The sequence below is a fragment of the Furipterus horrens genome, unplaced genomic scaffold (assembly GCF_987537825.1).
Source record: "Furipterus horrens unplaced genomic scaffold, mFurHor1.1.pri manual_scaffold_3, whole genome shotgun sequence".
In the NCBI taxonomy this organism is placed as follows: Eukaryota; Metazoa; Chordata; class Mammalia; order Chiroptera; family Furipteridae; genus Furipterus; species Furipterus horrens.
In genome coordinates this window covers 32,583,425-32,608,649 of record NW_028327173.1, presented here as the reverse complement: position 1 = coordinate 32,608,649, position 25,225 = coordinate 32,583,425, and the positions used below count along the sequence as shown (strand labels likewise).

Here is a 25,225-nt window from a genome sequence, read left to right as displayed (position 1 = left end):
CCCCCCAGCAAGGCAGACCCCATATACACTGCTTTTCCAGAGACCCCAGCTTCTGGGCCTGCCTCTCCCACCCAGACCCAGCCTGGCCATCAGCCTCCCTCTCCTGCACAATGCTAATCTCCTCATGTGGGTGGCTCTAGATTTATGAGCATTTCCTGGCATGACTTGAAGGACAGAAGAGGAAAGCTGGGATCTTTAAGGGTGGTCTTTGGGTGGAGGAACTAGGCATTCAGAGAAAAGAAGGAAAGAAAGCTAGGGTGAGTCAGCTTCCAGTGCCTGCCCAGGAAAGCACAGAAGGCTCAGCCAGCCCACACTGCAGGGCAGATGGAGGATGTGGCCACACTGCCAGGTCCAGCGGGTGGGCGTCCGTGGAGCAGGGAACATCTGTGCTAGAGGCCAAGTCAGTGGTTCTTTGGGTTGTGGCTGAAGGTTGGGATAGGGTGTGGTGAGGGGAAGAGAGGAGCATGCTCAGTGCCTCCACCTTTGGGAGAAAGACAGAGCTGCCTTCATCCTCAGTCTGATCTCCTTGCTTCACTCTAGCCTCCCCGGTGTCCACATCAACACAGCTGCCCTGGCAGTCCTCTGCTCACACTCTCCCAGACTCCCCATCGCATGCAAGGTGGGGGCCAAAGGTCTTCCAGCCCACCAACCCTACGGGATGCGCCCCCACGGCCCACCCTGCCATGCCTCTCTGACTGTGTCCTGGAAATCCCCCTTTGCCTCTCCAGATAGACCCTCTGCCCTCCCTGCTCTGAGCCCTGAACTGATGTGACATTACCTGGGCTCCGTTATCCTGATTCCAGTGGGAAGCACTGGCAGGAGTGAAAGGAAGTTAGGACGCATCATGCCCCACCTGCCCCCCTCCTCCCTGCAGGCTGCTGTGGTCCAGGCCAGGGAGCGGTAGCTATGTGGCCTTTTGAAAACTATGGCTCTGGTCAGGTTTAGGTCCCTGACCACCCACCTCTTTCCCTTTAAGGCTTATCAGCAGGAAAGCTTCCTGCTGCTGTAATTCCTTGTGCTCACCATCTCCTGTCCACACCTCTTGTGAATATTCCCATCATTCAACATGCTTCAATTACCCTTTCAGCTGAAGTTACTTCATTGCAACTCACTTCACTGGCAGTGCACCATCTGTTTTCTGTTGGGTTTCTGCCTGAGATAGACCTCATCTCCTAGTTCCCCCATGCTCACTTCTCTCTAGCCCCACTGGCCTCCTTCCTGCTCCTCACCCCCATCAGGCCTGCTCTGCCTCAGGGCCTTTGCACTTGCTGTTCCCTCTGCCCAGATATCCACATGACCACCTACTTCATCTCCATGAATTGTCTTCTCAAATGTCACTTCTCACTGTGCCTTTCCTGAGCATTGTATCTAAAATGTCAATCCCCCCAACACACACACACCCCTCCTAAATTCCTTGCCTTATTTCCTCCTTAATGATGTTCATTCTATGTTTTACTAGTTGTTTTTGTTTATTTCCCGCTTCCTCTAAGTGAAATGAAAGTTTCATTAAGGCAAGGATCTTTATTTGTTGTGCTTACTGCTGTACCTCCAGGGCCTGGAACAATACCTGGTATCTAAGTGCTCAGTTAGCATTTATTCAATGGATGTGTGAATTGATCCTTTTCATGCGAGGATTAAAAAAAAGCCTGGGGAAGAAAAGTGACTTGCTCAGGGCTTCCTAGTGGAGATTCAGATGGTGACTAGATGCTAGTCCTGCCTCCCAGCCCAGAGCCAGTCCAAGCTCCAGGAAGCCTGTGTTTACTTGGATGCCCGCCACCTAGTAGCCAAGTGTCAGGAGACAGGATTCTGTGCCGCAGGCTCCGGGGACTCAGGATATGAGGAAGCAAGCATGGAAGTTGTCGGCACTACTTTGGTGCCGCCAATGGGGCAAGGAGAATAAATAAATAAAGCTCACTGAGAGCCTGGTGGGCTCTAACCTTTGAGGAAATGTTCCCCCAGCTGGGGAAGGCTTCCTGCCAGGTAGAGCTGCCCTCTTCTCTGACCCAGGGCGTTGACAGACTGATGTGACCCAGGGTCCAGGGGACTCAGCTCTCCCAGCTTTGTGCCCTAGGGGCACAGGGTCCTGGCAGGGAGCTGTTTGGGATGGGATCTGGGAAGGGTGGCTCATTCAGCTTTCCATCCATTCATCGAGTGATCATTCATTCATTCATTGATTCATTCATTCTACACGTATTTATGAAGCCTTTACTATGTAGGTCAGGCACTGTGCTCTCAGCTGCAGAAACAGCACAACAAGGACAAATGATTTGCTTGTCCTTCAAGTGTCACATTCGAGCAGGAATGATAAGCATTAACAGTGAGGAGGAAGGGGGAATGCAAAGGGCCAGGAAACGCCAGGTGCTTTGGGGCCTTAAGCAGGGGACCTGTTCAGTCCATGGCCCAGGGGAAGTCCTCCTGAGGAAGGAGCTTCTGCCGCCAGGTGAAATGGGAGTGTGAAGCATGGGTGGAAAGAGGGTTCCAGACAGACAGGGAGCAAGGAGAAGGTCCTGAGGCAGGGAAGAAGAGCTCTGCCCAAATGTGGGTCTGAACGAGGTCCCATCGGGCCAAGGCAAAGAGTGAAAACAGTTCGGGGAGGCTATGTTCCAGGTGGGGTCACCTTGGCAAAGATGACCATTTTCCTCTCCTCATATGTCAGCTCTGCCCAGGCCCCAGGGCTAAGGTTCCAGCTCCTCTTCTCCTTCCCAGCTGACTGCTCAGAATTTGGGCCTTGAGCGCTGGCCCCTGCTTTCTTGTTTATGTCTGTCCTTCCTATCGATGGTTGAGTGGAGGTGGCTTGGCGGATTGCGCCTGGGGAATCAGAAGCACTCAGGGCCTGTCAGCTGGGCCTGTGTTTGAATCCCCGCCCCAGTTTTCAATGTGAGACCTTGTACAAGTGACTTGACCATCTCAGGGCCTCAGTTTCCTTATCCATCACATGGGAATAACAATCCCTTTTCCAGAAGAATTATGGGGTGGGATTGTTTTTTCAACATTCTTACAATGGCTCATGGAACCCGGCATGCTAACCTAACAAAGTTAACATCACAAGTCCACCCCTTGCCAACTTGACACCTTAAACCATACTCAATCTTGAAATAAAAGTAGTAACAAGCTCATAATTCCAACTAACTGACATAATGATCCTGCATGCAACTGAAACACACTAACACCTTCCCCAGTACATCCTTGTGTGGCGTTTATCTTTTCCTTGATATCCCATAACCTAAATATATGATGTAAAGTTAACAATACTTAAATACTATGTCATGAAGCCAATATATCATATGTTACATGGTAGGGGAGAAGAACAGAAAAAGAAGTGAAGAAAGCAAAGTTTTATACACACACACATACGTTCTTAACAAAATAAGGAGGAAATAGTCCTGACAAGAGTCCTTATTTCTGCACCAGGTTACGTGATCAGAGCTGGTATTTATAACCACTTTCTTCCATTCCCACTGCCATATTCCCTTTGCCTTCTGTAAGAACCTCAGCTGGTGGTGGTTCCTTATCTGGTGCGGTGACCCAAAACTTCATTCCAACAGGTTCTGGGCCATTCATAGTCCCGCCTGAACAGGGTTGTAGTTTTTCACTGATGTGCATTAAGCACGGTAACATTAAGAGATGTCCTAAGGGAACTGCCGAACTCCACACTTACTCTTCCTTACCTCCCCTGTGGAGCAGCAGTCCAGTTCGGTTTGGCGGTCGGGGCCAGTTGCCCAGCCAGTAAGTGACTCCCATCTTGGCCTGTTGATACGGATGCATGAGAAGTCCTAAGTGACCGGGGGCAAACTTAACTTTCAGTTCAATGGAATCGTTATGTCTCTAACATTTGAAATATTAATATTTGCTAATTATTTTATATGTTTTCTATTTCTCCCCCTAGCAGGTAAGCTCCATGAGAGCAGGATTTGGGTCTCTTTTGTCCCTGACTAAATCCCCAGTATCTAGAACAGGGACTGGCGTGTGGCAGGTGCTCAATAAGCATTGCTGAGCAGGTCGGGGCCTTCGCTATGATTTCCCTGTGAGAAGAGCTCCTCACACACCTTGACACCCCAACCTAAGAGCCCAGACTTTCCAAAGGAGCCCTGGGTCCCAAATTCTTCCTGACAAAGGGGGCCCTGCTGCCTTCCTCTCATAATGACGCTGCTGAGCCATCAAGTGAACACAAGGCCTCAGTGTTCACCATTCCAGCCCATTTAGGACTGTTTACTAGACTAATCTGGAACAATAAACCCATCCGCACCCTCCTGGCGCCGGCCTCACTCCATTCTAGGCCCGTGTTTGAAGATGTGTTTAAATTCCGGGCCTACATTCAGCAGACGCCGCAGGCCAGTAAGCATTGGGGAGGGGGGCCCCCAGGGATGTTCAGGGGCTCTTGGTGGCAGGGCCTTCACACAACAGACATCCAGGGGCAGCAAGGCGGCTCTAGCCTTCACCTGGTGTTTGTTATTTCATGTCAAAGCCTTATCATAAACATTATCCTAGAGTGGGCCACCGAGGCTACAGGCGAGGAGGGTATGTTATTTTCAAGTGTCCGGGAGTAGAAGGCATCAAGGCCTGGGAGCCTGTGAGCAGTGCAGGCTCAGGAATTCAGGATGAATAGGAGGGAGGCAGCCTTCAGGGCCAGGTGCCTCTTAACCACCCTCTCCTGCCGTGGCCAGCTGGCAAGTCTGCCTCTAAAATGAGCTCTGTGCATATGGAAACCAAGCCCAATTAATCCACCCACCCCAGATCCCTGCAGGGAATCAACAGAAGGGAAATGTTTGTCGAACGAATGAATGAGTGTAGCTTCTCTATGTCTATTGGAAGTACCAAGAATGTTCATGATGGGTGGAGCACATTGCACTTTGAAGTTCTGGTCGTGGGACCTGTTCTGGAGCCAGATGGACATGATTTCAAATTCTAGCTGTGTCCTTTACAAGCCATGTGGCCTTGGGCCTGCCCTTCCTCTCTGCTTCTTCGGTTTCCTGTCTGTAATAGGGACAGGGAGAGCAAAGGGGGGAGGCTCTGGTGACCAGTTAAACCAAAGGAATGGCTCCGCAGCTAGACTGCCCATGTTCAAGTGCACATCCCACCCCTCTCTAGTTTTGCCACCTTTGATGAGTTAAGGTCTCTGTGTTGTTTCTTTGGTTTTCTTAATCTTCTTAGTGGAGCTAATATTAGCCCTACTTTAGAGCTGTTGTTAAGATTAACTAAATTAATATGAGTGTAAAGAGTTCCTGACACATAGTAAGTGCTCAATAAACATAGTGATCCTAGTAATGACTGGGCAAGGACAGCTTCATAAGTTGTAAAGGATGGATACGAGGTGGCAGGTGTGGGGAAAAAAGACCCATGATTCAGGGTCAGCCTCCTTCTTTCTGAAGCAGTTCCTGAATGTCCACAGTTGAGCAATGAACAGAGAGGCAGCCTTCCTGCCCTTGCCAAGTTCTCAGTCTAGACAGGCAGAGCACAGGGAATCGTCTGAAATGGACCCTTCGTGAGGATAAGCGACAAGACCAAGGGAAGCACCGGGGTCTGTGGGAGGCACCAAACCCTGCCCAGAGGTGGGGGAGTCCTGACGACAGGCTTAGGTTTCAGTCCCAGCCCACCACACTCCACTGTGCCACACCGGGAATGCCTCTTCAAACACCTGGCCTCAGTTTTCTATCTATAACTAGCTAATAATAAATACCCACTGGGCATTTCTGGCTATTTCACAAGGCTCCAGAAAGAAAATGGCCACGTGTGCAGGATGAACATGCACTGAGCCTGTGGACAGCCAGAAATCTAGCCCCAGGGGCCCAGGACACTGCAAAGCATCCTGGGCAGGGTGTCAGGAGACATGGGTGTGAGCCCACTCTACCCTCAGCTCACACTGAGTCCTTGAGGGAGCCCATCCTGGGCCCCTATCTCCTTTTCTCTGTGTGGAGGATACTGCACAAGATCAGCGGTTCTCCAACTGGACCCCAGGGTACCCATGGGTTCCACTGAGAAGCTTTGGGAGCCCCTGCTTCAGGGGACCTTGAACTAGCGGGACTTCAGGCTCCAGCCTGCCTCCCTTATGTCAATCAGGGAAGTTTCTGTTTTTATCTGTTCCACATTTTTAATTCCAAATAACTTCTTTGGAAAACAATAACAACAAAGAAAGGATTCTATGGTTAAAAAGGGTTTGAAAAACCACTGGACCTGATGACCTCCAGGAGCCCTTCTAGCTCTAATTGAGAAAAGTGAAGGTCTAACTATTTTCTTCCAGGTGTCATTTAGCAAGCACTTATACAGCACTTTCTACTTGCCAGAATTGTTCTTAGCACCTTACAGATTGTCACATGCTTAAGTCACTAGGATACCTCCCAGCTCCATGAGCACCATGTAACTGAGGAAATGACTACGTGTGGCTAAGAGGGTCCAGGGGAGCCATTTCTCCTCCAGGCGTGTCTTGTGGGTGCCTGGGCAGATGACCTCATCATAGGCCAGGCGGTGCTTGGCCAGCCCTACTCTGAGAAGCACAAGGGCAGGTGTGTGTGGTAGCAGGGTGTGGTCCCAGGAGGTCTGTGTGTCTCAGCCTGCAGAGGAGGAAAGCAGAGCGTTCCAGCTTGACATGGATGCTTTCATCCAAGGCATGTGCCATGTGGGAGGAAGTGCCTGTTGCCTTAGCAATGTCCCCAGCAACAGGTCCACTGCCTCCTGTGATCCATCCACAGCCACCATGCTGCCATCAACACCCTGCACCAGGTGGCTGCAGATTGGATTTCAGGGGTAGTGGCCAGAGCCTGGAGAAGGCCCCGAGGTGGGGTGGTGGGACCTGACCTCATCTCCAGTCAGCTCATTAGGGGGAGCAGCCTGGGCTGCTGCATCCGAGCTCAGTCCAGCTCTCCTGACCACGAGGAGCAAAAGTGGGAGGAGAGGAGTGGTGGTGATCTAACAAGCATTGCTTGGCCCCATCGCCCGTGACAGTATTTTTGGCCAGATTTTGTGGACCTATTGCATGAACTTTTCTGTTCAAATTATGTAGTCTGGAACCACATCTCTGATGCCACTTGGTGGGAACTTCTGCTCTGTGGTGGTGTGACTGCCCCAATTGCAGACAGAGTACCAAAATTCTAGGGGCTAGTCTGAGGGATTGCCAAGCAGCTTTGAACTATGAAATGACCACAGCAGGTATCAAAGTACTAAGGAAAGGATGGGGTAACATGCTGTCTTTACCAGGACCCGTGCTGATTATTGCAAATACAAAATCAGTAAGGGGCACTTCCTGCTTTCAAGAAGCTTGCAGCCTAATGGGAGAGACAAGTAGCTAACAGCAGTTACCACCCAATGTTCACATCGCAGTGGAGGGAAACATGGAAAGAAGTGTCACCACAATTGTACTGTGTGGTGACAGCAGCGAGTGTTTGCTCAGCCATCTGGGCCAGTTGCAAATAGGCTCTGCTGGGCTTGCTTGCATGTCTGGAAGCTGGCTGGCTGTTGGCTGGACTAGGATGGCTTTGGTGGGACGACAGGCAATGTGGCTCTGCACATGTCTCACCCACCAGCAGGCTGGCCTGGGCTGCTCAGAGCAGTGCTGGGGGTATAAGAGGCAGCAGTACATTCAAGCTTTTCAGGCCACTATTGGGAGTGGTTACTAACATCCCATTGGCTATGGAACACATCTAGAATCAGAATGAGAGGGAGGTACCGAGTTCCTTGTCCAAGGGCATGAATACAGAGATACTTTGGGAGTTCTATGGAGGGGCCAGAGACATTCAGTGGAGGAGACATCTGAGCTGAGCCTGCGTGGCCAAGTCTGAATCTGGAAGTGGAGAATGGAGGTGGGACACACAGGGAATCACATGTATGAGGCTCAGAGATTGCTGAGTAGGTGACCATTTGGGGACGCAAGAGCTGCATAGAAAATGAGGTCATTGACCACGGCAGGGTCCAGGTTACTACTTTGAAGGCTCCCTTAAAGAGCTAGGTCTTTGTACTGAGGGCAGGAGGCACCCATAAAAGGTTTGAGGAAAAAAAGAGAAATAGATCATCAGATCTGTGCTTTTAAAAGATGACTGTGGCAGAAGAATCTTGGATAGTTGGGAGGATGGTCTATAGGGGAGGCTTGAGAGGGGCTGATGCCATGGACCCAGTGAGAGACGCTCAGGCCTGCTCTACTGTGGATCCAGGGGCTGGGGGTGCCGTCTAAGATAGTGTGCAAGCAGAATAAGCAGGACTGATAGGACAGGTGGCCGGAGACCACCTCCTGACATTTTGCACAGGAATTGCAACCAGTTTTTCCCTGTATCTGTGCTAGATGACTCAAATAATGTCAGGCTCCTCCCTGTTGTTGGCCAAGGGAGTCTGGGATACAGTCACTGTGTGAAATTGAGCAAGTCCCTTCCCTTCATGGGCCTCAGTGTCCCATCTAAAATGGGACACTTTAGATCAGTGGTTCTCAACCTTCCTAATGCCGCGATCCTTTAATACAGTGCCTCGTGTTGTGGTGACCCCAACCATAAAATTATTTTTGTTGCTACTTCATAACTGTAATTTTGCTACTGTTATGAATCGTAACGTAAATATCTGATATGCAGGATGTATTTTCATTGTTACAAATTGAACATAATTAAAGCATAGTGATTAATCACAAAAACAATATGTAATTATATATGTGTTTTCCGATGGTCTTAGACAACCCCTGTGAAAGGGTCGTTCGACCCCCAAAGGGGTCGTGACCCACAGGTTGAGAATCATTGCTTTAGATCATCTCTCTGGGCCCTCGTACCTCGGGCAGGCCAAGTCCCCTTAGACCCATGGTCCTCAAACACCAGAAGCAATCGGACTGTAGAGAAGTTCCCAAGGAGCTTACTAAAATATACATCCTGAGCTCTACCTCAGAGATTCAAATTCCAGGGTGGGACCTGGGCATCTGATGTTCTGTGTAGTGCTCCAAGAGCTACGATGCCTGGCAGGTCTGCCTAGGACACAGCTGTGTCCCCAGGGCCCAGCACCATGGCCCAGAGCATAGAGGTCCTTGAGTAAACACGTGCTGAATGTCCTGAGGTCTGACTTGGGGAGTGCAGCCCCTAGGCCTTTGCCTGGTGCGAGGTTGACTTCTGGAGCAGGTGGCGTCTGGGTTGGGCCTTGACATCTAAGCTTGTTTTGGTCATTTGTGTGTTTGCTTTGCTTGGGGGTGTTCTTGACTACAGAATGAGTCTGTGCTTATTGTAGAACTTTTCTAAATGCAGGAAAAGAAAGGAGCCCAAAGGAAAATGTACCTATCATTCCAAAACCCAGACACAACTAGGGTTCTCATTTTGTCACATGGTTAGATAAGATGTTAATACCCCGCGCAGGGGTGGGGGCCTGTGCGGGCAGAGCGCTGGAGATGAGAACAGGCTGCATGTGTTCAGAGGCCTGTGAGTAAGGAGCTGGAATCATGGAAACACTCAGACTGCGCCAGCAGATGCTGGCCCCACACACCTTCTCTGTTTCAGGGCCTGTTGCCCCAAAGTCCAGAGGGAGGAACACCAGTCCTGGAGGTGTCAGGGACCTCAGCCAGGTCCCTGAGCACAGCCCTTATTTCTCTTTCTCTCCTCTGCCCAGGTGCTGTTTGCCCTGAACCAGACCCTGCTGCAGCACGAGAGCGTGCGGGCCGGGAGCCTGCAGGCGCCCTACACCACGGAGGACCTCATCAAGCACTACAACTGTGGGGATCTCAATGCTGTAATCTTCAACCATGACACTTCACAGGTGAGGCTCCCTTCCTCTGGCCCAGACAGTCTCAGGTCACTAGTCTCCAAGGCCAGACCCATAGGAACCCACCTGGCATTTATTGGAGGGGTACTGTGTGCCAAGCTCAGGCAATCTTCTCTCCAGCCATGGTAAGCAGGAGCTATTGGGATCCCCATTTTATAGATGGGGAAACTGAGGCTTAGAAAGGAGAACAGACTTGCCCAAGGCTGCACCACTCATTAGTTGTTGGGTTATCAAATTGTCAAGAGCAGTACTTGAACCTGTTATGTGTAGACCAGAGAAGCTTAGCCTGGGAGAACAGGGAGGCTCTAGAAGACTCAGTTCAGCATGTGGGGAAATTAAAGCCCAGGGAAGGGAAAGCCCACCATTACTCAGAGCTTGGGCTAAAGTCTGGCCTAGAGTCTGCCTTGATTTGAGGCCTAGAGGAAAACTCGCCTGCAGGCTGGGCAAAGAGTGGCCGGGACCACAAGAAGCTGAACATGGCTCCACCAGGCCTTCCCACTGCCCCTGTGATAAATTCCAAGACACTTTGGTCCAGCATTTGAGGCCCCCCCCGTGTCCTGCTCTCTACTGACCTTGTCACAGCCCAGATGCCTCACTGCACAGAGCTTGTCCTGGTGACCTGTGCTACATGCAACTGTTCCTCAATGCAGGTTGCCCTTTCAGACTGCTCTACCTGTATTCAGCCTCCTCCCTCCTGGTCAAATGTCACCTCCCCTGAGAAACCTTCCCGGACCCCCTGAAAGGAGTTAGATATTCTCCCAGGCAACTCTAGGCCCACTGAGCTTTCTGTGTCATGGTGCTTGAATCTCCATTCATTTGAGAAGCAGTTGAATTAGTCAGAAAAGGCCACTTCCCTGCTCAGGACACTGCAGTGGCTCTCCATTCTCCTCAGGGGAAGACCTAGAGTCTCTACAATGGCCTGTGTGGCCCTGTAGTCCCCATCTGCCTTCTCCTCCCTTCACAACTGACACTCCAGCTACGCGAGCCTCCTTGCTGCTCCATGAACCCACCCGGCATGCTTCCCCTCAGCGCCGGCTGTTCCCTCTGCCAGGAATGCCCTTCCCCAGGTGTCACTAGGGCTCACCCCCGCTCTGCCACAAGAATTAATTCAAATAGCACCATCTCAATGAGACAGGCCCTGAGAATTGCAGCCTGACCCTCACTCCCATGCTTTCATCCCCTTTCTTACGCTCTGCTTTTCTCGCACACTTATGTATCTGATTCACTAACTAGTGATTCTTTAGTCTGTCCTACCCCTCTAGAGCAGAACCTCCCTGAGGGCAGCCTGAGTCTGTTCTATTCATCGATATATCCCAACTAGCTAAAGCAGCACCTGACACAGAGTAGGACAGGCTCAGCATTATGTTATGAAAAAGGATGTGGGGAAGCACAAGAGAGCTGCCCTCCTGGGGTTGACAGGCTCAGAGAAGAGCTGGCGAGATTCGACCAGCACTCACACCAAAATGTGGTCCTTGCTATGAGGGAGAATAGAGGATGAGTTGGAGCCTGTGGAAGGAGCAGGAATTCAGATGGGTTCGGGGGTAGAGGTGGGGGCTGGGTAAAGAAGGAAAGATTCCTGCAAGATAAGAGGTCAGAGAACCTGCATTGGCCACAGACAGGAGGAGGAAGAATGTTCCAGCAGAGGACACTGCTCGTGAACAAGCTAGAGGTGAGAGAGAGCTGGAGGAGGGTGAGTTTGGGTTGTAGGCCCAGCTGGGCCCAGCCATGTCCTTCTGTCCATGTGCCACCCCCACCGGACCTGGAGCTCCTTGAAGGCAAGGGTGCGGTCCCCATCTCGGCCCCGGTGCCGTCACAGGGCCTGGCAGAGAGTGTGCATCAATGAGTGCCCGGTGCCTGAACAAAGGTAATAAGGTACGTGTTGTGAATGGTTCGGTGCAGGGAGTGAAAGAGGAGGGATCCAGAGACCCAGCCAGAGGCAGGAGGCTCAGAACTCCAAAGCTCTGACTCTCAGTGGTAGAGGAGGGAAGGAGGAGAAAAGAACTCAGACACCACAGGGCTCATTGGCATTTCACCAGCTATTTGCTTTAGGACAGAGCCCTGCCCTGTGTCATCCACTGGGGAGAGGTAAGCCCTGAGCAGACAGAGAGTTGTGTTGCAGACACTCGAGATGTCCTGGCCATGGTGTGGCCGGGCTAGGGGGCAGAGTGTGCAGGACAGGTGCTGCCAGTCTTGGCTGACACTAAGCTGAGGGAACGAGGACTGGGGTGACTTCAGGGGGTGGCAAGCTCAGATTTTCTTTGAGTCTGTGTCCAGAACCCCTGATTTGTCTCCAGTAGACGAACTGCATATATTGTTATAGGGATTAAGTAAGATCAGTGTTGAAGAGTACACAGCACAGCACATGGCGCAAAAGAAGGCTTAACTAAACGTCAGCTTTGTACAACTAGGCTGGGGGATGGAGCTGGCTTCGTCACCTTTCCCTGTGGTGGCCTTGGGTGGGGACAGAGATGGAGACCAGAAAGCGATGGCCTTCAGAACCATGAGAGAGCCATGCTCCAGCATTCTGCTGCTCTTCCCTCTTTCAAGGGTGTGGGCAGGGGCCCCACCTCCTCTGCTTCCTGACTTGAGTATGCATGAGTGGAAAGATGAATCTCCATTCCTTCCTTAGGGAGCTGAAAATTTAACAGGGACAGGAATCAGAAAGTTGAACATTAAAGCTGTGAAGGAGTTGGGCTAGACATGGAGTTCCTGGGCTGACCAGTGGCTGGCTGACATTCTCTGCCTGTTTCAGGCTGATGGGCCTTCGCTCCACGCCAAGGATGCGGCCTGGACTTGGGCCCGATGGAGATGGGAACAAATTAATGATGTCATTAGATTTGTTGGCAGCCTTAACTCTTCTGTGACAAACTTAAGTGCGGGATGGAGGATAAGATTTTAAAGAAGACACATCACGTCCCCGCAGCCCTCGAGGGGTGGGTCTGAGATGTGGTAATAAGAAGACGGGCTGGGAAGGGCTAGAGTGGGGCATGGGGTGTGACATCAGTGCTAGCTCCCCTGACCCATGACAAAGACTGGGGCAGGTCTTCGTGTGTCACTGACCTCAGTGGCCTCATTCCTTTTCTTTACCCCATTCATTCACTCAACATACTCCTTCTGAGAACTTCTACTGGTCTAAACCTATGTCAAGCTCGGGGGCCATGGAGCACACTCAGACTGGGTCTGCTGCTGTGGATGAAACTCAGAGCTTAGTGGAGAGTCAGACTTGCACATGAGAACCCTGTGGGATCCATGCTTTGATAGGGCGCTGAGGTATTGGGGAGCCAGAGGAGGCACCTAGCAGGGTGAACATGTGTCTTGGTTTGTCCAGCACATTCTAGGTTCATGGTTAGGGAAGATTGCCCCACACCTGTTAATTATCCTGGCCCTTAATTATATATAAGCATATACTCTCAGAAGTGTCTGAGTATGGGCAATGAATATATTACCCCCATATTACCAATTTCTAAACTGAGTCACAGAGCAGCCAAGTCACCTGCTAGTTATAGAGACCACCCAGCTGGGTAGCAGTGAAAGAGAGAGTCCAGCCCAAGTTGTTCTGGCTGTCTGACTTCAGGACCCATATTCACATCACCGTAACTCGACTGCCTCCCAGCTCATTCATTCATCCAATCATTCACTGATTGAACAAATATTTATTTGTTCGTACAACATCATCTCACATTCTTTCCCATGCTCAAGAAACAAAGGGAAGCCTGTGAGGGCCATGTTTCCAGAAATAACCCTTTTGAGTCCAAGCTTCCTGTGTTTCCCCTCTACTCAGAAGCCTGCAGGGTTGCCTGTCTTATAACTTCATCAAATCTAAGTGCAGCCAGTGCTGTCAGGGCTGCTGATCACCCCTTCCATGGGTGGGAAGGGAGTAAGAATTCCATTTCTTCATTTATCCACTTGCCACAAAGCCCCTGGGCACCTACTCTGTGTTGGCCCTATTGGGCACCGCATGGCTGCTGCCTTCACTCATACAGGTTGTGCGTTACACAGATTTAGGAGACCCAGACACAGCATTGCCTTGTTCAACCTAGAACCACAAATGAGGCCTTTCTAAAAGAGAAGCTCCACCCCTCTTGCTCTGGGGAATGCACTGGTACTCGGCCAGTCCGTAGATATCAGAGACAGATGTCTCAGCCTTTTGCAAGTCCCTTGAGGGTCGGCCTCCATTGACGCCTTCATTTTCCTCAGAAGGAGTGTTGACAACTCGTCAGTGGCTCTAGAAGCCATGTGGCTGGGCCACATGACTCTCCTGGGGGCTAAAGCATGCAGGAAATCAGTCTCCTCATGCCAGACTCTCCATTTAATGAGTCTATCAGTCAGCTAGGCCTCATGTCCTGTGCTTTATGCCTGGGCTCGTGAAGATGGAGAAGTGGAAGAAGGGACTCCAGGAGGAAGACATCCTGTGAGCAAGAGCTTGGAGGCTGGAATGACCTTGAAAAGTGTGGGGAAAGAGAAGGTATGTCTTCTTTCCTCAGTGGCCCATGGTTTCCCATGAGGCCATACCAACATGTTGCAGACCACCATGCAGGATACCTGGACTCGCCACCCAGGTTGGAAAGACAGTATGCTGGGAAGGGAAGAACATGGGAGGAGGCAATGTGGTGAGGAAGGACAGCACAACTTTCTGTTCCAAGTTCCAGAAACCTTTATTAGATACCTGTTCTGTTCCAGGCATTGATAAAGGGTATGCACCTGAACTTAAATTGCTCCCTGCCTAGTTCAAGAACATGTCGGTGATGCCAGCCCCAGGTCACATGGCTGGGTGTGGACAGGGGCCTGGAACTGAGAAATCAGGATAGTTCCAGGCCAGTTTGCTGAACAAACCATCATTATGGAAGGAAGCCATGGTCTTGGAATTGAAGTTCCTAAGAAGGATGGAGGAGTTTGTACTGTGTCCTGGGAAGTGGTGGAGCTAGGGATGGAGAGACAGTGGTGGCAATAGAAGGTGGCCAACCAAGGCTCAGGCATTGGAAAAACCAAAGGTTAGAACCCCTTTTCTCATTTCTGTAGCGTGGAATGGGCTGAATACAGCTCATGACAGCATGCATCATCTCATGTAACCCCCTAAAAAATATTGTCAGTCTCATATTACAAATGAGGAAACTGAGGCTCAGAAAAGTTAAGTAACTTGGTCAAAGTCACAGTGTCAGACAGGGCCTGAAGCCCAGGTCAGTCTGAGCCCAGACCCTATGGCCTTTCTCCTACACCAGTCAGCTCAGCTGACCATCCATACCTGCTTGCCGAACAGAATTTCTTATATGTGCCGATACCAGGCTGCTGAGAGCAGTGAAGCAACTGAGCTCTGTCCTGCCTCCCAGGATCTCAGTGTCTGGAAGCTGAGGTTCAACAAGACAGAGACACAGGAGTGATACACATGGGAATGCAGCAGCCTGGGGCTCTCTCCTGGCTCAGCCTCTTTGCTAGCTCTGTGACTTTGCCCGTGTCTCTGGACCTTTCCACTCTTGCTTTCTTCATTTATAAAACTGGAATAACAACACCCATCTCAACGGGTTTTGGAATTGAGGAAAAGCATATAGTCCACTATAGGGACAGAAGGAAGGTAAGTTGCTAGCTCCACCTGGGCTGTGTGTGTTATTTGAAGTCCACCTTGCTCCAGAAAGAACTGAAGGCAGCTTCTGTCTTACCTTTACAGCTGCCTAACTTTATCAACACCACCCTCCCACCGCATGAGCAGGTGACAGCCCAGGAAATCGACAGCTACTTCCGCCAGGAGCTCATCTACAAGAGAAATGAGCGGATGGGAAAGAGAGTCATGGCACTTCTTCAGGAGAACGAAGACAAGATCTGCTTCTTTGCCTTCGGAGCAGGTTTGGACTGGAGTGGGGAAGGGATTATTTGCAGAATTCTTAAGGGCTTGGAGATTTACTAAACCCTTTCCTGATCTCTACTTTATAAACGGAAAAGTTGAGGCCCTGATTGGGCAGGAAAAGCTACAAAGTGCTCAGCAGAACTGGGACTCAAAGTGGTTCTCCTGCTTATAGTCAATAGTTCTTTCATAATCATCCCCATAGGCAAAGGGATTGACCCCTGCCAAGGCCAGGACAACTTCTGTGGCCCCTTCATGCCCCAGGGGGCCAGGTTGAGAGCTCAGAACTGAACCAGCTCCCATTACCCAGCCCAGTCTTGGGTCTCCCCACTCCGAGCAGAGCCAGGGCCATGTGGCCAAGTGAGCAGGAGGTGGGCTCTGAGATCCCACAGTCCTGCCTCCACATCTCAGCCCCAGCCCCATCCAGGCTGCGTGATCTCGGCGTAGTACCTTCTCAAAGGCTCAAAGCCCTTTTCTATAAGTTATAGCAATAACTACTCAATGAACTGAAAATATCTACCTTGGAGAACAATTGCAGAAATTAGTGACAACTTTCAAATAACCTGCCATGTAGTAAAAACTCACAATGGCTGCTACCATTATCATGATCATCATCATGACAATTAATGCAAGTTTTATTATCCCATTGTGGACCATGAACTTGATGCTTCTCCTGGGGACTCTGGCCTCTTCATGAAAAGGGCAATCCAGATGTCCAGGTGCAGGCCTTGCTCAGCATCTCTCCCTGTTCCTTCCCTCTCTCCCCCTCTTATTCTCCCCTTCTCTATGGCTGGCCTGCTAACGATAATGATGTACACTTTGGAACCAGGATATTGCATTTGCCCCGGTCAGGCTAAGTTAGATCAAGTCAAGCAGTTAGTCTAACCTGGGAGGGTCTTGATTTCATTGATTTTGTTATGGGACATGCCTGCTATTTGAGGTCTACTTTCCCCCTGCCCCCTACTCCCTGCCATTCAAACCCATATTACTCAAGGGCAAGAGCCAGGGTTTGTCTGTCTGTGCCTGCCTTCCCTCCTCTGCAGCCCTCAGCACAGGAGAGGCACATGAGATGACCTCAGAAACACAGGACCTCTGGGGCAGCCTCTTCAAGGCCACATCTGAAGCTGGACAGCAAAAGCTCTGGGCTCATGGTGGAGCTGTTCCTCCACCTGTCACACCCTATGGCAAGTCCCTTCCCCTTCCACAACTGCAGTTTACTCACCTGAACAGAAGGAGCCAGAACCTGCTTGTGCTATCTATGATTCCAGGAGCTATTCAAACACTTTTTAGAGAAGAAAGGGAATCCTGTAGTAGAGCCTGGGGGAGCCAGCAGGAGTGGGACCTTAACTAACCACAGAAAGAGGGCAAGGCTACTGTCCAGTAGCAGGACACCTTCTGGGGACCTGGCATGAGTCAGGACAGCTTTGGGAATTGTACAGGGAAGTAATGCTCCCCAACACACCTTCTCACACCATCCAGCTACCACTTTTGCCCTCCCCGTGCCATGGGTATCTGCACAGGGCATCCTGCTCTGGAATGATCCCCAGATGACCACAACAGGAAAGTCACTCTGATCTCAACAAGCCCCGTACTCCCTCCCTGACCAAGACAAGCCCCTAGTGAACTTGACCACTAAAGGAAGCCAGTAAATGATCCAGCATTCCTCATGCTCCACTTGAATGGCAGGACCTTTCTGTCCCACCGGCCCTAGGGCCCAGGACCAGAATATGCCCAGGGCCTGGGGAGAGCTAATACCAGTTCTTTCCTGTGGGCAAGGAAACAGGAAAGCCTAGTGATTAAAATCACAACAGTGTGGGCAGCTCTGGACTCTGACCTCTTTTCCTGAAATCTGAGTTCATGTATGAGGACACAAATGAACCAGACCAGTATGCAGGCATCATGTCAAACTCTAGTTTCTTCCCCATCTCTGAAATCCATCCAAGTGGGTCCTATTGACAGACCACTGAGAACACACACCTGTCTACTCTATCTCCACTGCCATTGTCCCAGTCCAACCCTTCATAAGCTCCAGCATCTTTGTCTTCTCCCCATCTCTGCACTGATCCCTACACTGTAGCCTGTGCATAGTGCTGAGTCTGTCCCCACCCCCACCTTCAGCTCTGGGAGGGCAGGCACCACTTAATAATCCCTGTGTGTTTTGTAGCATGTAATGGGTTCTGAGCCTGGAAGTGTGTGAAAGAATAAATGAGTGAAGAAAAGAACAAATGAATGAACATTGACCAAATCTTCCCTTCTTGGTCTCCTCTGGGTCTGGTGATGCCAGAGGACAAGCCGGTAAATAAAGTCAGGGCAATGAGAACCGCACCTCAGCTCTCAGAGACCTGCTGTCCAATAACAACAGGCCCAGAGCCATGTGCAGATCTTGCTGACAGCTGCCACTTCTGGCTCAGTCACACCCAAAACACATGGCCCACTCGGTGCTATAAATCTATGCCTCAACCCGAGAAGTTCAAGTCTGGATGAGCCTGTCCACCTCATCATAGCCACAGAAGAATGAGGTCCACAGAGGCCAGAACATGGGCAAAGCTTATGGAAAGTCAAGGACAAGAAGGGACCCCAGCCTGGGAGCTATGACTCAGGGAATTTGTTCTTATATGCAAGCAGGGGGCCCCCGAACAGGCCTGCGACAGTCAGTGTACTGGCACGAAATGTGTCCGCATACAATCTGTGGCAAGAGACACCACACTTGCCTCATTGCATTCTTATGACCATATAACTCCCACATCCCACATCCTGTGACAGGCTGAGGATTTGTGTGCAAACGCTCTTCCGTGGGTGTGACATGAAGACACACCCACTCCACAGACTCTGGGTGCCTCTGCAGGTCCATCCCAGGCCTTCCCGGGCCACTGCACCCTGATTCTTATTGTCCACCCCCTGTTCTGTCCTCAAAGAAGGTTCAAGGCCCCAAGGCGGTGAGGCGGGGAGGACCTGTGCCACTGGAGATATGCCTGGCCATCCTCCCAGCATGTGTCTACTCATGCAAAGGTCTCTCAGATCCAGTTTTCACTGGGTGGCCCCAGAAAATAGTCTGGGAAACAGCAACATAATTATAAGACACCCAGCCACCTCTAGCCCAGCTTTGCCAGGTGTCTGAGCTGGACCCCTACTGAGGTTCTGCCATTCTGCCATGTGAAGGCCCTGAAGGCTCCCTGGCTCTAAAGCACTGGAGGGAGTCATGGGAGCTAAGGAAGGAGACGGGGAGTGCTCCTACCTGCACTTGCCTGCCCCCTGCCCCCAGTGCCTATCTAGATTCTTTTCAGCCCACCGCTACTCCAGAATCCTGCCCTGAAAGCCCAAAGACTGGGATTTCCAGTGCTGATAGTAGACTACCCACTCCTCTGTTCTGATCCACAGGGGGATGGATCTGGGGCAAAGGGGCAAAGCTTTGGTGTCAGAATTCCTGGATATAAAGTGTGGCTCTACTACTGTCAGCTAAGTGAGCCTGGGAAAGCCATCTTACCTCCAAGGCCTCGGCCCCTTTTCTGTAAAATGGGGATGATACACCCACCTCAATGGGTTATGCTAGACACACTCATTGTAGATTATAGGGTTAAAACTCTCCACCAGGATAGAGGGATTCTTGTAATAAAAGCCCTACTGTGTACTGACCACAGGTCCAGGCTCTTGGATTGCATTACCTTTGATCTTCATAGTAACATCACGAGATGAATTTTATTGCACACATTTTTCCAATGAAAACCAAGGCCCAGAGAGAGTGATCAGCTTCCCTGAGGCCATGCACGCATACCTTTGAGCCTGGCCTCTTGGGTACGGGTCCTGCCATTTTGCCTACATGTGGTGCCCTTGCTGTATAATTCTAGAAGTGTTGATGCTTTTGTGGGGAGGTTGTCTTTTTAACTGGTGCATTTCACAAAAGGATACTCTCCTAGTGTCTGCAAGGTTTCTGCAGCGAGGCGCTTTTTGGCCCTTTCTGGAGGCCAGCAGAAGAACCTCTCCAGCAGTTCAGGGACCATTGGGGTACAGATGCCTGGGGGCCTGGATGGAAGCCCTGCCTCTCTGGGAGGTAGCTGTGACCAGGGTGCAAACCAAGCCACTGCCACAGAGGAGGGGCCCAGCCCATGGACGGGGTGCTGGGGGGCGGGGGTTCTGATACCTGACTGCCAGGATCATGCAGATGGACACACTAACCTCGAAGAGCCCCCAAAGATCTTACATGGGTTTTTGGATTTCCTCTGACCTACAAATAACTGAGAAAAATAAGTACAAGGGGGGAAGTATTTTATTAGCTAAGTTTATGCAATTTGCTTGCTTATCTTTTAGTCTGAAATGATCTTTTTTTCTACTGTGTTTGAAGTTAAAGACCTCTTTTAAAAACTTAATGGTGATATAAAACAAATGGGGCTTTTAAAGCCCTTACTTGGCAAAATAAAAAGTTAGTAACTGTATTATTCCACCCACCTTTTCTAAAGATAGGAGAGAATTGAGTATGCTTAACACACAATGGAAAGACTAGAGCAAAGGGAAGACCATACAGGAAAAAAAGTGGGAGGAAATTACTAGCCCAGGGTTCTGAGAAGGCAGCAATGGGTGTGATCAGAGCTCAGGTAGAGGATTTGGCCTTGGGTAGAGGAGGGCACCTTCTCACCTGAATCAAAGGGAAGGAGGAAGGAGGCCAGCAAGCAGATACTTTGGTGATGGGAAGGCAAAAGAGTTCTCTTCTAATCGGCACTGCTCTCTTTTAAGTAAAAGGTGAAGTCATCTGCAGAGAAAGAGGAGGAATATGGGAGTTTTCTTGGTTTAAAGAGAACATTTGACATAAATTCAAGACAGACTGGCCATAAGAACTGACATGGACAGAGAGGTATTATATCATGATAGAGTTCATATCATGGGCCAACTGTGATTGATTGGTAGTGGCTGCCTGGAGAGGGATGGTGTAACAGATGATAATACTGCCTCAGAGCTCAGCATAGAAGAGGTCCTGATTGATTAGGGATGCCTGCTATGGATCAGGATTAAGGCACGTGCCTGCCATATGCCTGCTCTGTCTGCTGGGAACACAGATGATGCTGACTGGCAATGAGGGCCCAGGAACCTGCAGTAACCTCAAGACACAGATTATAATATTTCCCACAGCCACGCTGAGCATCTTGGGTGTAAATGTGGATGCCGTCCTTAAGGCCTTGTCCTGATTTTATCCTAGTGCCCCCTGGTCAGTGAGCATCCCACTGTGTGTGAACTACTCCAGGTCAGGCACAAGCCTCCTCAGAATTGCCAACACCTAGAATGTTCTATAAAGACATCCTGGACTGAATCAAGTTCATTCCATTCAGCCACATGGCATCTCTTGGACCCCAGGCCTCAAGGGGGTCTCAGTCCCCGGCGCTAGAAGAAAATGACACTTTTGTCCCTAGTCCCAGGGAAGTGGGGCTTTTTTAGGATGTATTTACTTTTGGCCACCTTGTAGCCTGGAATAAAGTGAGTAACGCAGGAACTGGCAGAGTTGGGTTGGAGACACAGCCAGACTCAAGGGGAGGCCTCTGGGACCCATTCATTTCAAACTCTGAGAGCCAGAGCTTATCATGGGTTATCACGCATCCTATAACCCTCACATGCTATACTCTGAAAAGAATTCTAACTTCTGTCATGGCAAAGCCCTTTGATCCTAACATCCTGTTGCTGTAGGACTGTGTGGTTCTAATATCCCAGCATCTATTATCATAGCATTCTAACATTCTGGCCTAGTTTGCTTCAATCCCTCTTGGATCCCTTAAGAGGAGTGTGGAGCTAAGAGCCCTCCAGGACCTGGGACTTCCTCCACGTAGGGCTACTGCTACCTGCCACCTGCCACCTGCCCCCACAAGAAGGAGAGATCCAGGCAGACAGCAGGATCTGAAGGGTTAAAAGGCAGGATATGTGAGCAATAAAGACAGAGGGGCTGGAGCTGTTACCCAAGTGCCCACCCAGCCCACAGACCCAGGAGCAGAAACAAACCTGTAGGGCTGGGACGCAGAGGCCCCTCGGTGGTAAAGACCCAGGCTTGAGACAAAGGAAATATTGAAGCCAACACATTAAACACCTTTCACATCTTTTATTCTTTTTTAAGCCTAAACCCACAACCACCTTATTTATTTGTTCACGAATCTGTAATTAGGGCAGGGCTTAAGGGGGTGCCACTGACGTCACCTGGGACAGTGTCACTAAGCTGGAAGATCCACTTCCAGGGATACATATTTTTCATTAATAATTGTAGCAATTGATCCCTGAGAGTGGGTACCATCCTCCTTAAGAATAGCCAGACCCCTCAGCACATATGACCCTCAGGTCCTCAATTCCCCTTGGAGGGAGACAGCATGGTATTTATTATTCCATTTGGCAGATGGGAAGGAAAAGAATCTTTGAACGGGAGAGAAATGATGGTGAACACTGACTAGGCCATTCCTTCTGATGGCCAGCCTCCCTAAAAAAAGAAAAAAAATCTAGCTCCTGCTTGGGTCCTCTGTTCTACTGAGAATGCACGTCCTGTCTCCTCACTGGGCTCCCACAGCCCTGTAGGATTCCCCTCTCATAGCCTGGCCCATGCCAAGCACATTTGCCATCTCCCAATCTAGGCTGTCCGCTCCCTAAGCACTGGGGAGGCTCTCAATGTCCACTTGTTGAATGAATGAATGAATGAATGAATGTATGAATGAACAAATGAATATGTCCACCCTCAGGCCCACAAGTAGAAGTACCCCCTGCTCTGTGTTACCCACAGCAAAACCTGAGCTAAAACCCACATCTGCTGCCCCCACGGTGGGAAACCCCAGGATGCAGCAATTTTATACCTTGTCCTTTGGAAGGTGAGACTGGGTTGACACATGAAAAGCCCCCAGAACCAACTAGAAACAGAGTCCCAGGTACTGATGTGGGTTCAGCCATGCAGTCAACAGCTGGAGGAGGAGGGTGTTTGGTGCTAAGCAAGGGGGGGGGGGTTAGGAACAGGGCACAGAAGAGTTAGGAGCAAATCAATGCAAAGGAAAAGAAAGTAGGGCGAGGTGAGAGTGACGTCAAGGACATGAGGGTGGGAAGGGGAAGCGGTGTTGTGGACACATTGCATTCTGTGACTGTCCTTATTGCCTTTGCTGAGACTTTCCTCCCTCGGCTCTACAGAGGGGCTGAAACAGGGTGAGGGCTAACATCCCTTCTAGCCCCAATGTTCAGCAGTTCCATGCGTACCTCGCAGAGTGTTGAGTGAAGGCACTGAAAGGAGGCAGAGTGAGAGGAGGCTTCCTGGAGGATGTGAAAGAAGTTGAAAGTCCCCGATGCAGGTCCCGCTGCTTCTGATTTCTCTCATCATCCCACAGTCCTCAAGACAAGACTCACACCCACGTCCTTCCCCACCTTGCTCTCCACTCGGTGGCTTGAGGAACAGAAGAAAGAAGCCCCTCAGAGCACATGGTTGGGCACAGAAGAGCAGCTATGGCCCATGTAGGGCCTCGTCAACCTTAAAAACAAGAGGCCCTACAAACGATACACACCCAGCCGCTTTGTCCCCGCCTGAGCAAACGCCCATGGCCAGCCCCACGCCTCACGCTGGAGCACAGGGGCACAGTGTCCGGAAGTGTCTCAGAATTTCCGCCTGCGCTTCAAAGGACCCTGCTGCCCCCGCCAGCACACATCTGGCAGCTGGCATGCCTGCTCTGGGCTGCAATCCTTGGCCAGAGTCACTGTTCCTGTTTCAGAGCATCCAGCCAGCCAGAGGAACATCCCATCTGCTAGTGTGTCCCTCACTGGAGCCAGTCCCGCCCTCTGAATCCAGGGAGGGCCCTTATGCCCTTATCCCTGGCTGGAGCTCCAAGGCTGCGCCATCAGTGAGCAAGAATTTATGGACCATCAGCTGCAGGCCCAGCACTCTCATTGGCCAGTGTGGGGAAGACAGGAGGAAAAGATAGTGCCCTAGATAACGAGCATGGGCTTCAGAGCCAGGCTGCATGAGTTGGAGACCCAGCATGTATAGGAAGTAGCCTTGGCGGTCCAGCTTCTCTCGGCTGGCAGATGTCCCCTCTACAGAATGAGCCTGAGAGTTGCAGGCGGGCGCCCGTGCGTTCTGGGCCAGGTGCAGCGCCATCAAGCGGTAAATATGAGCTCTTGTGTTGTCGTTAACACTTCAGAGTTCTGGCCCCTCAGAGCCCACATTCTTCCAAGGACAGGACCCACACAGGAGAAAGCAGGCCCATCCCAGGGAGGAGCAGAAGTGCTCTGTGATCTCTGAGCACTCAGCTGGGACACTTGCAGGAAAACCCCAAGAACTGGGTCTCAGTCCCAAGTGACAGTGAGGCTCAGGAGCAGGTAGGCTCCATCCCTGCCAACAAAGTTGGCCAACAGGGGTCCTGGGTGCTGTAATTCTAGATGTTGTAGAGTGTTACCATGCCTCAGGGAGCCCTGGGCTGGTCACTGCCCCCTGCAGGTCACAGAACTCATCACAGGCTCTTTCTGGGGTTCTCCCCACAGTGCCGCATTGCTCACCTTGAATCACTTTGCACAGCCATTGCCTGGGTCTGGAGCTGTCTTAGACACCATGCCTGACCCATCTCATGGTTTTCAGAACCTGGCACACGCCTGAGCTATCAGAGGTCCCAGGAAAGGCTGGTGGAGAAAGGAGAAAGCGCCAGCTGGCTCCAGCCCTCAGGGCGTACGCTAGTCAAACCCCCAGGGCATATCCTCATCTCTAAACCAAATGCTGATTGAAAGAGGCTCTGGTCCAAAGGAAATGAAAGGCTCAAATATTTTAGAGAAACAAGGGGCCCTGTCTTACAGGGTAAGCTCGGAGGGGGCATACTTTCAAGAGGAAGTACACAATTAGGAGAGGTCCTGAAGGGAACCCCCAACCTGGGCAACTGTCAGGTGTCAGAGGCCTAGAAGCAGCTCCAGCCCTGAGGGGGAGCCTGCCCTGTGCCCAGGGAGCCCCGGCCTCGGCAGCTGCCTCCAAGAAGTGCCCTTTGAATGGACACACTCTTTGGGGGGGTGGGGGGGGAGCTTAGGCAAACCCCAGCTCTGCCCTTTCTAAGTGACACTGGGCCAGTTCTGCAGCCCCCAGCGGGACTGTTGTGAGGTCAAGTGAGAAAATGAATCAGAGCATTTGGTACAATCTAAGTGCTGGGAAAATGGTAGGCAGTGTTGCTTGTCTCAGTATTCATATCCATCTTTGCATCATTATGGGCAGAGCTGAGCTGACCAGCTGAAGTCTCATGGCCCTTTCATTTCTGACATCCTGAATTCTAGTAGCCACCAGAGAGGAGCAGACAGTAAAGGGGACAGAACTGGGTTCTGCCCAGCCAGGCCCAGCTCCCTGTAGGGTGTCTGAATCCCCCTTGCACAGGCCTGACAAGCACTCATTGACCCTCTGCTTGCTCACCTCCAGAGATGGGCATTCACTCTGTTACTGAGCTGGACAGTTGCCTGGGAGAGTGTTCTTAGGGCCCAGCTGAAACCTGCCCCCTAGTCTTATCCTGCTCAATTCAGAACACCGCCACTCATACCTCCTGCCCCAACCCTTGCCATCACCCACCTCGCCTTTCACTTTCTATTTCAACAACCCAGAACCACTGTTCGTGGCCAGCACACACCACGTCCTTTTTCTTGTGTGCCCACACATGTGCAATACCCTGTGTCACGAAGGCCTTTCCTTCTTCCCTTCCTTTGACTCAC

The 25,225-nt window shown here is 50.9% G+C and overlaps 1 protein-coding gene across 1 annotated transcript in view; it reads left to right on the top strand.

Annotated features, from left to right (window-relative positions):
- The window catches only part of TRABD2B (TraB domain containing 2B), a 210,239-nt gene that overhangs the window by 165,376 nt on the left and 19,638 nt on the right, over positions 1-25,225 (top strand). Inside the window, exons 3-4 of the mRNA XM_090271616.1 lie at positions 9,562-9,708; positions 15,377-15,551. Coding sequence (XP_090127742.1) covers positions 9,562-9,708; positions 15,377-15,551 — 322 coding nt within the window. The remainder of the gene's footprint in view (positions 1-9,561; positions 9,709-15,376; positions 15,552-25,225) is intronic.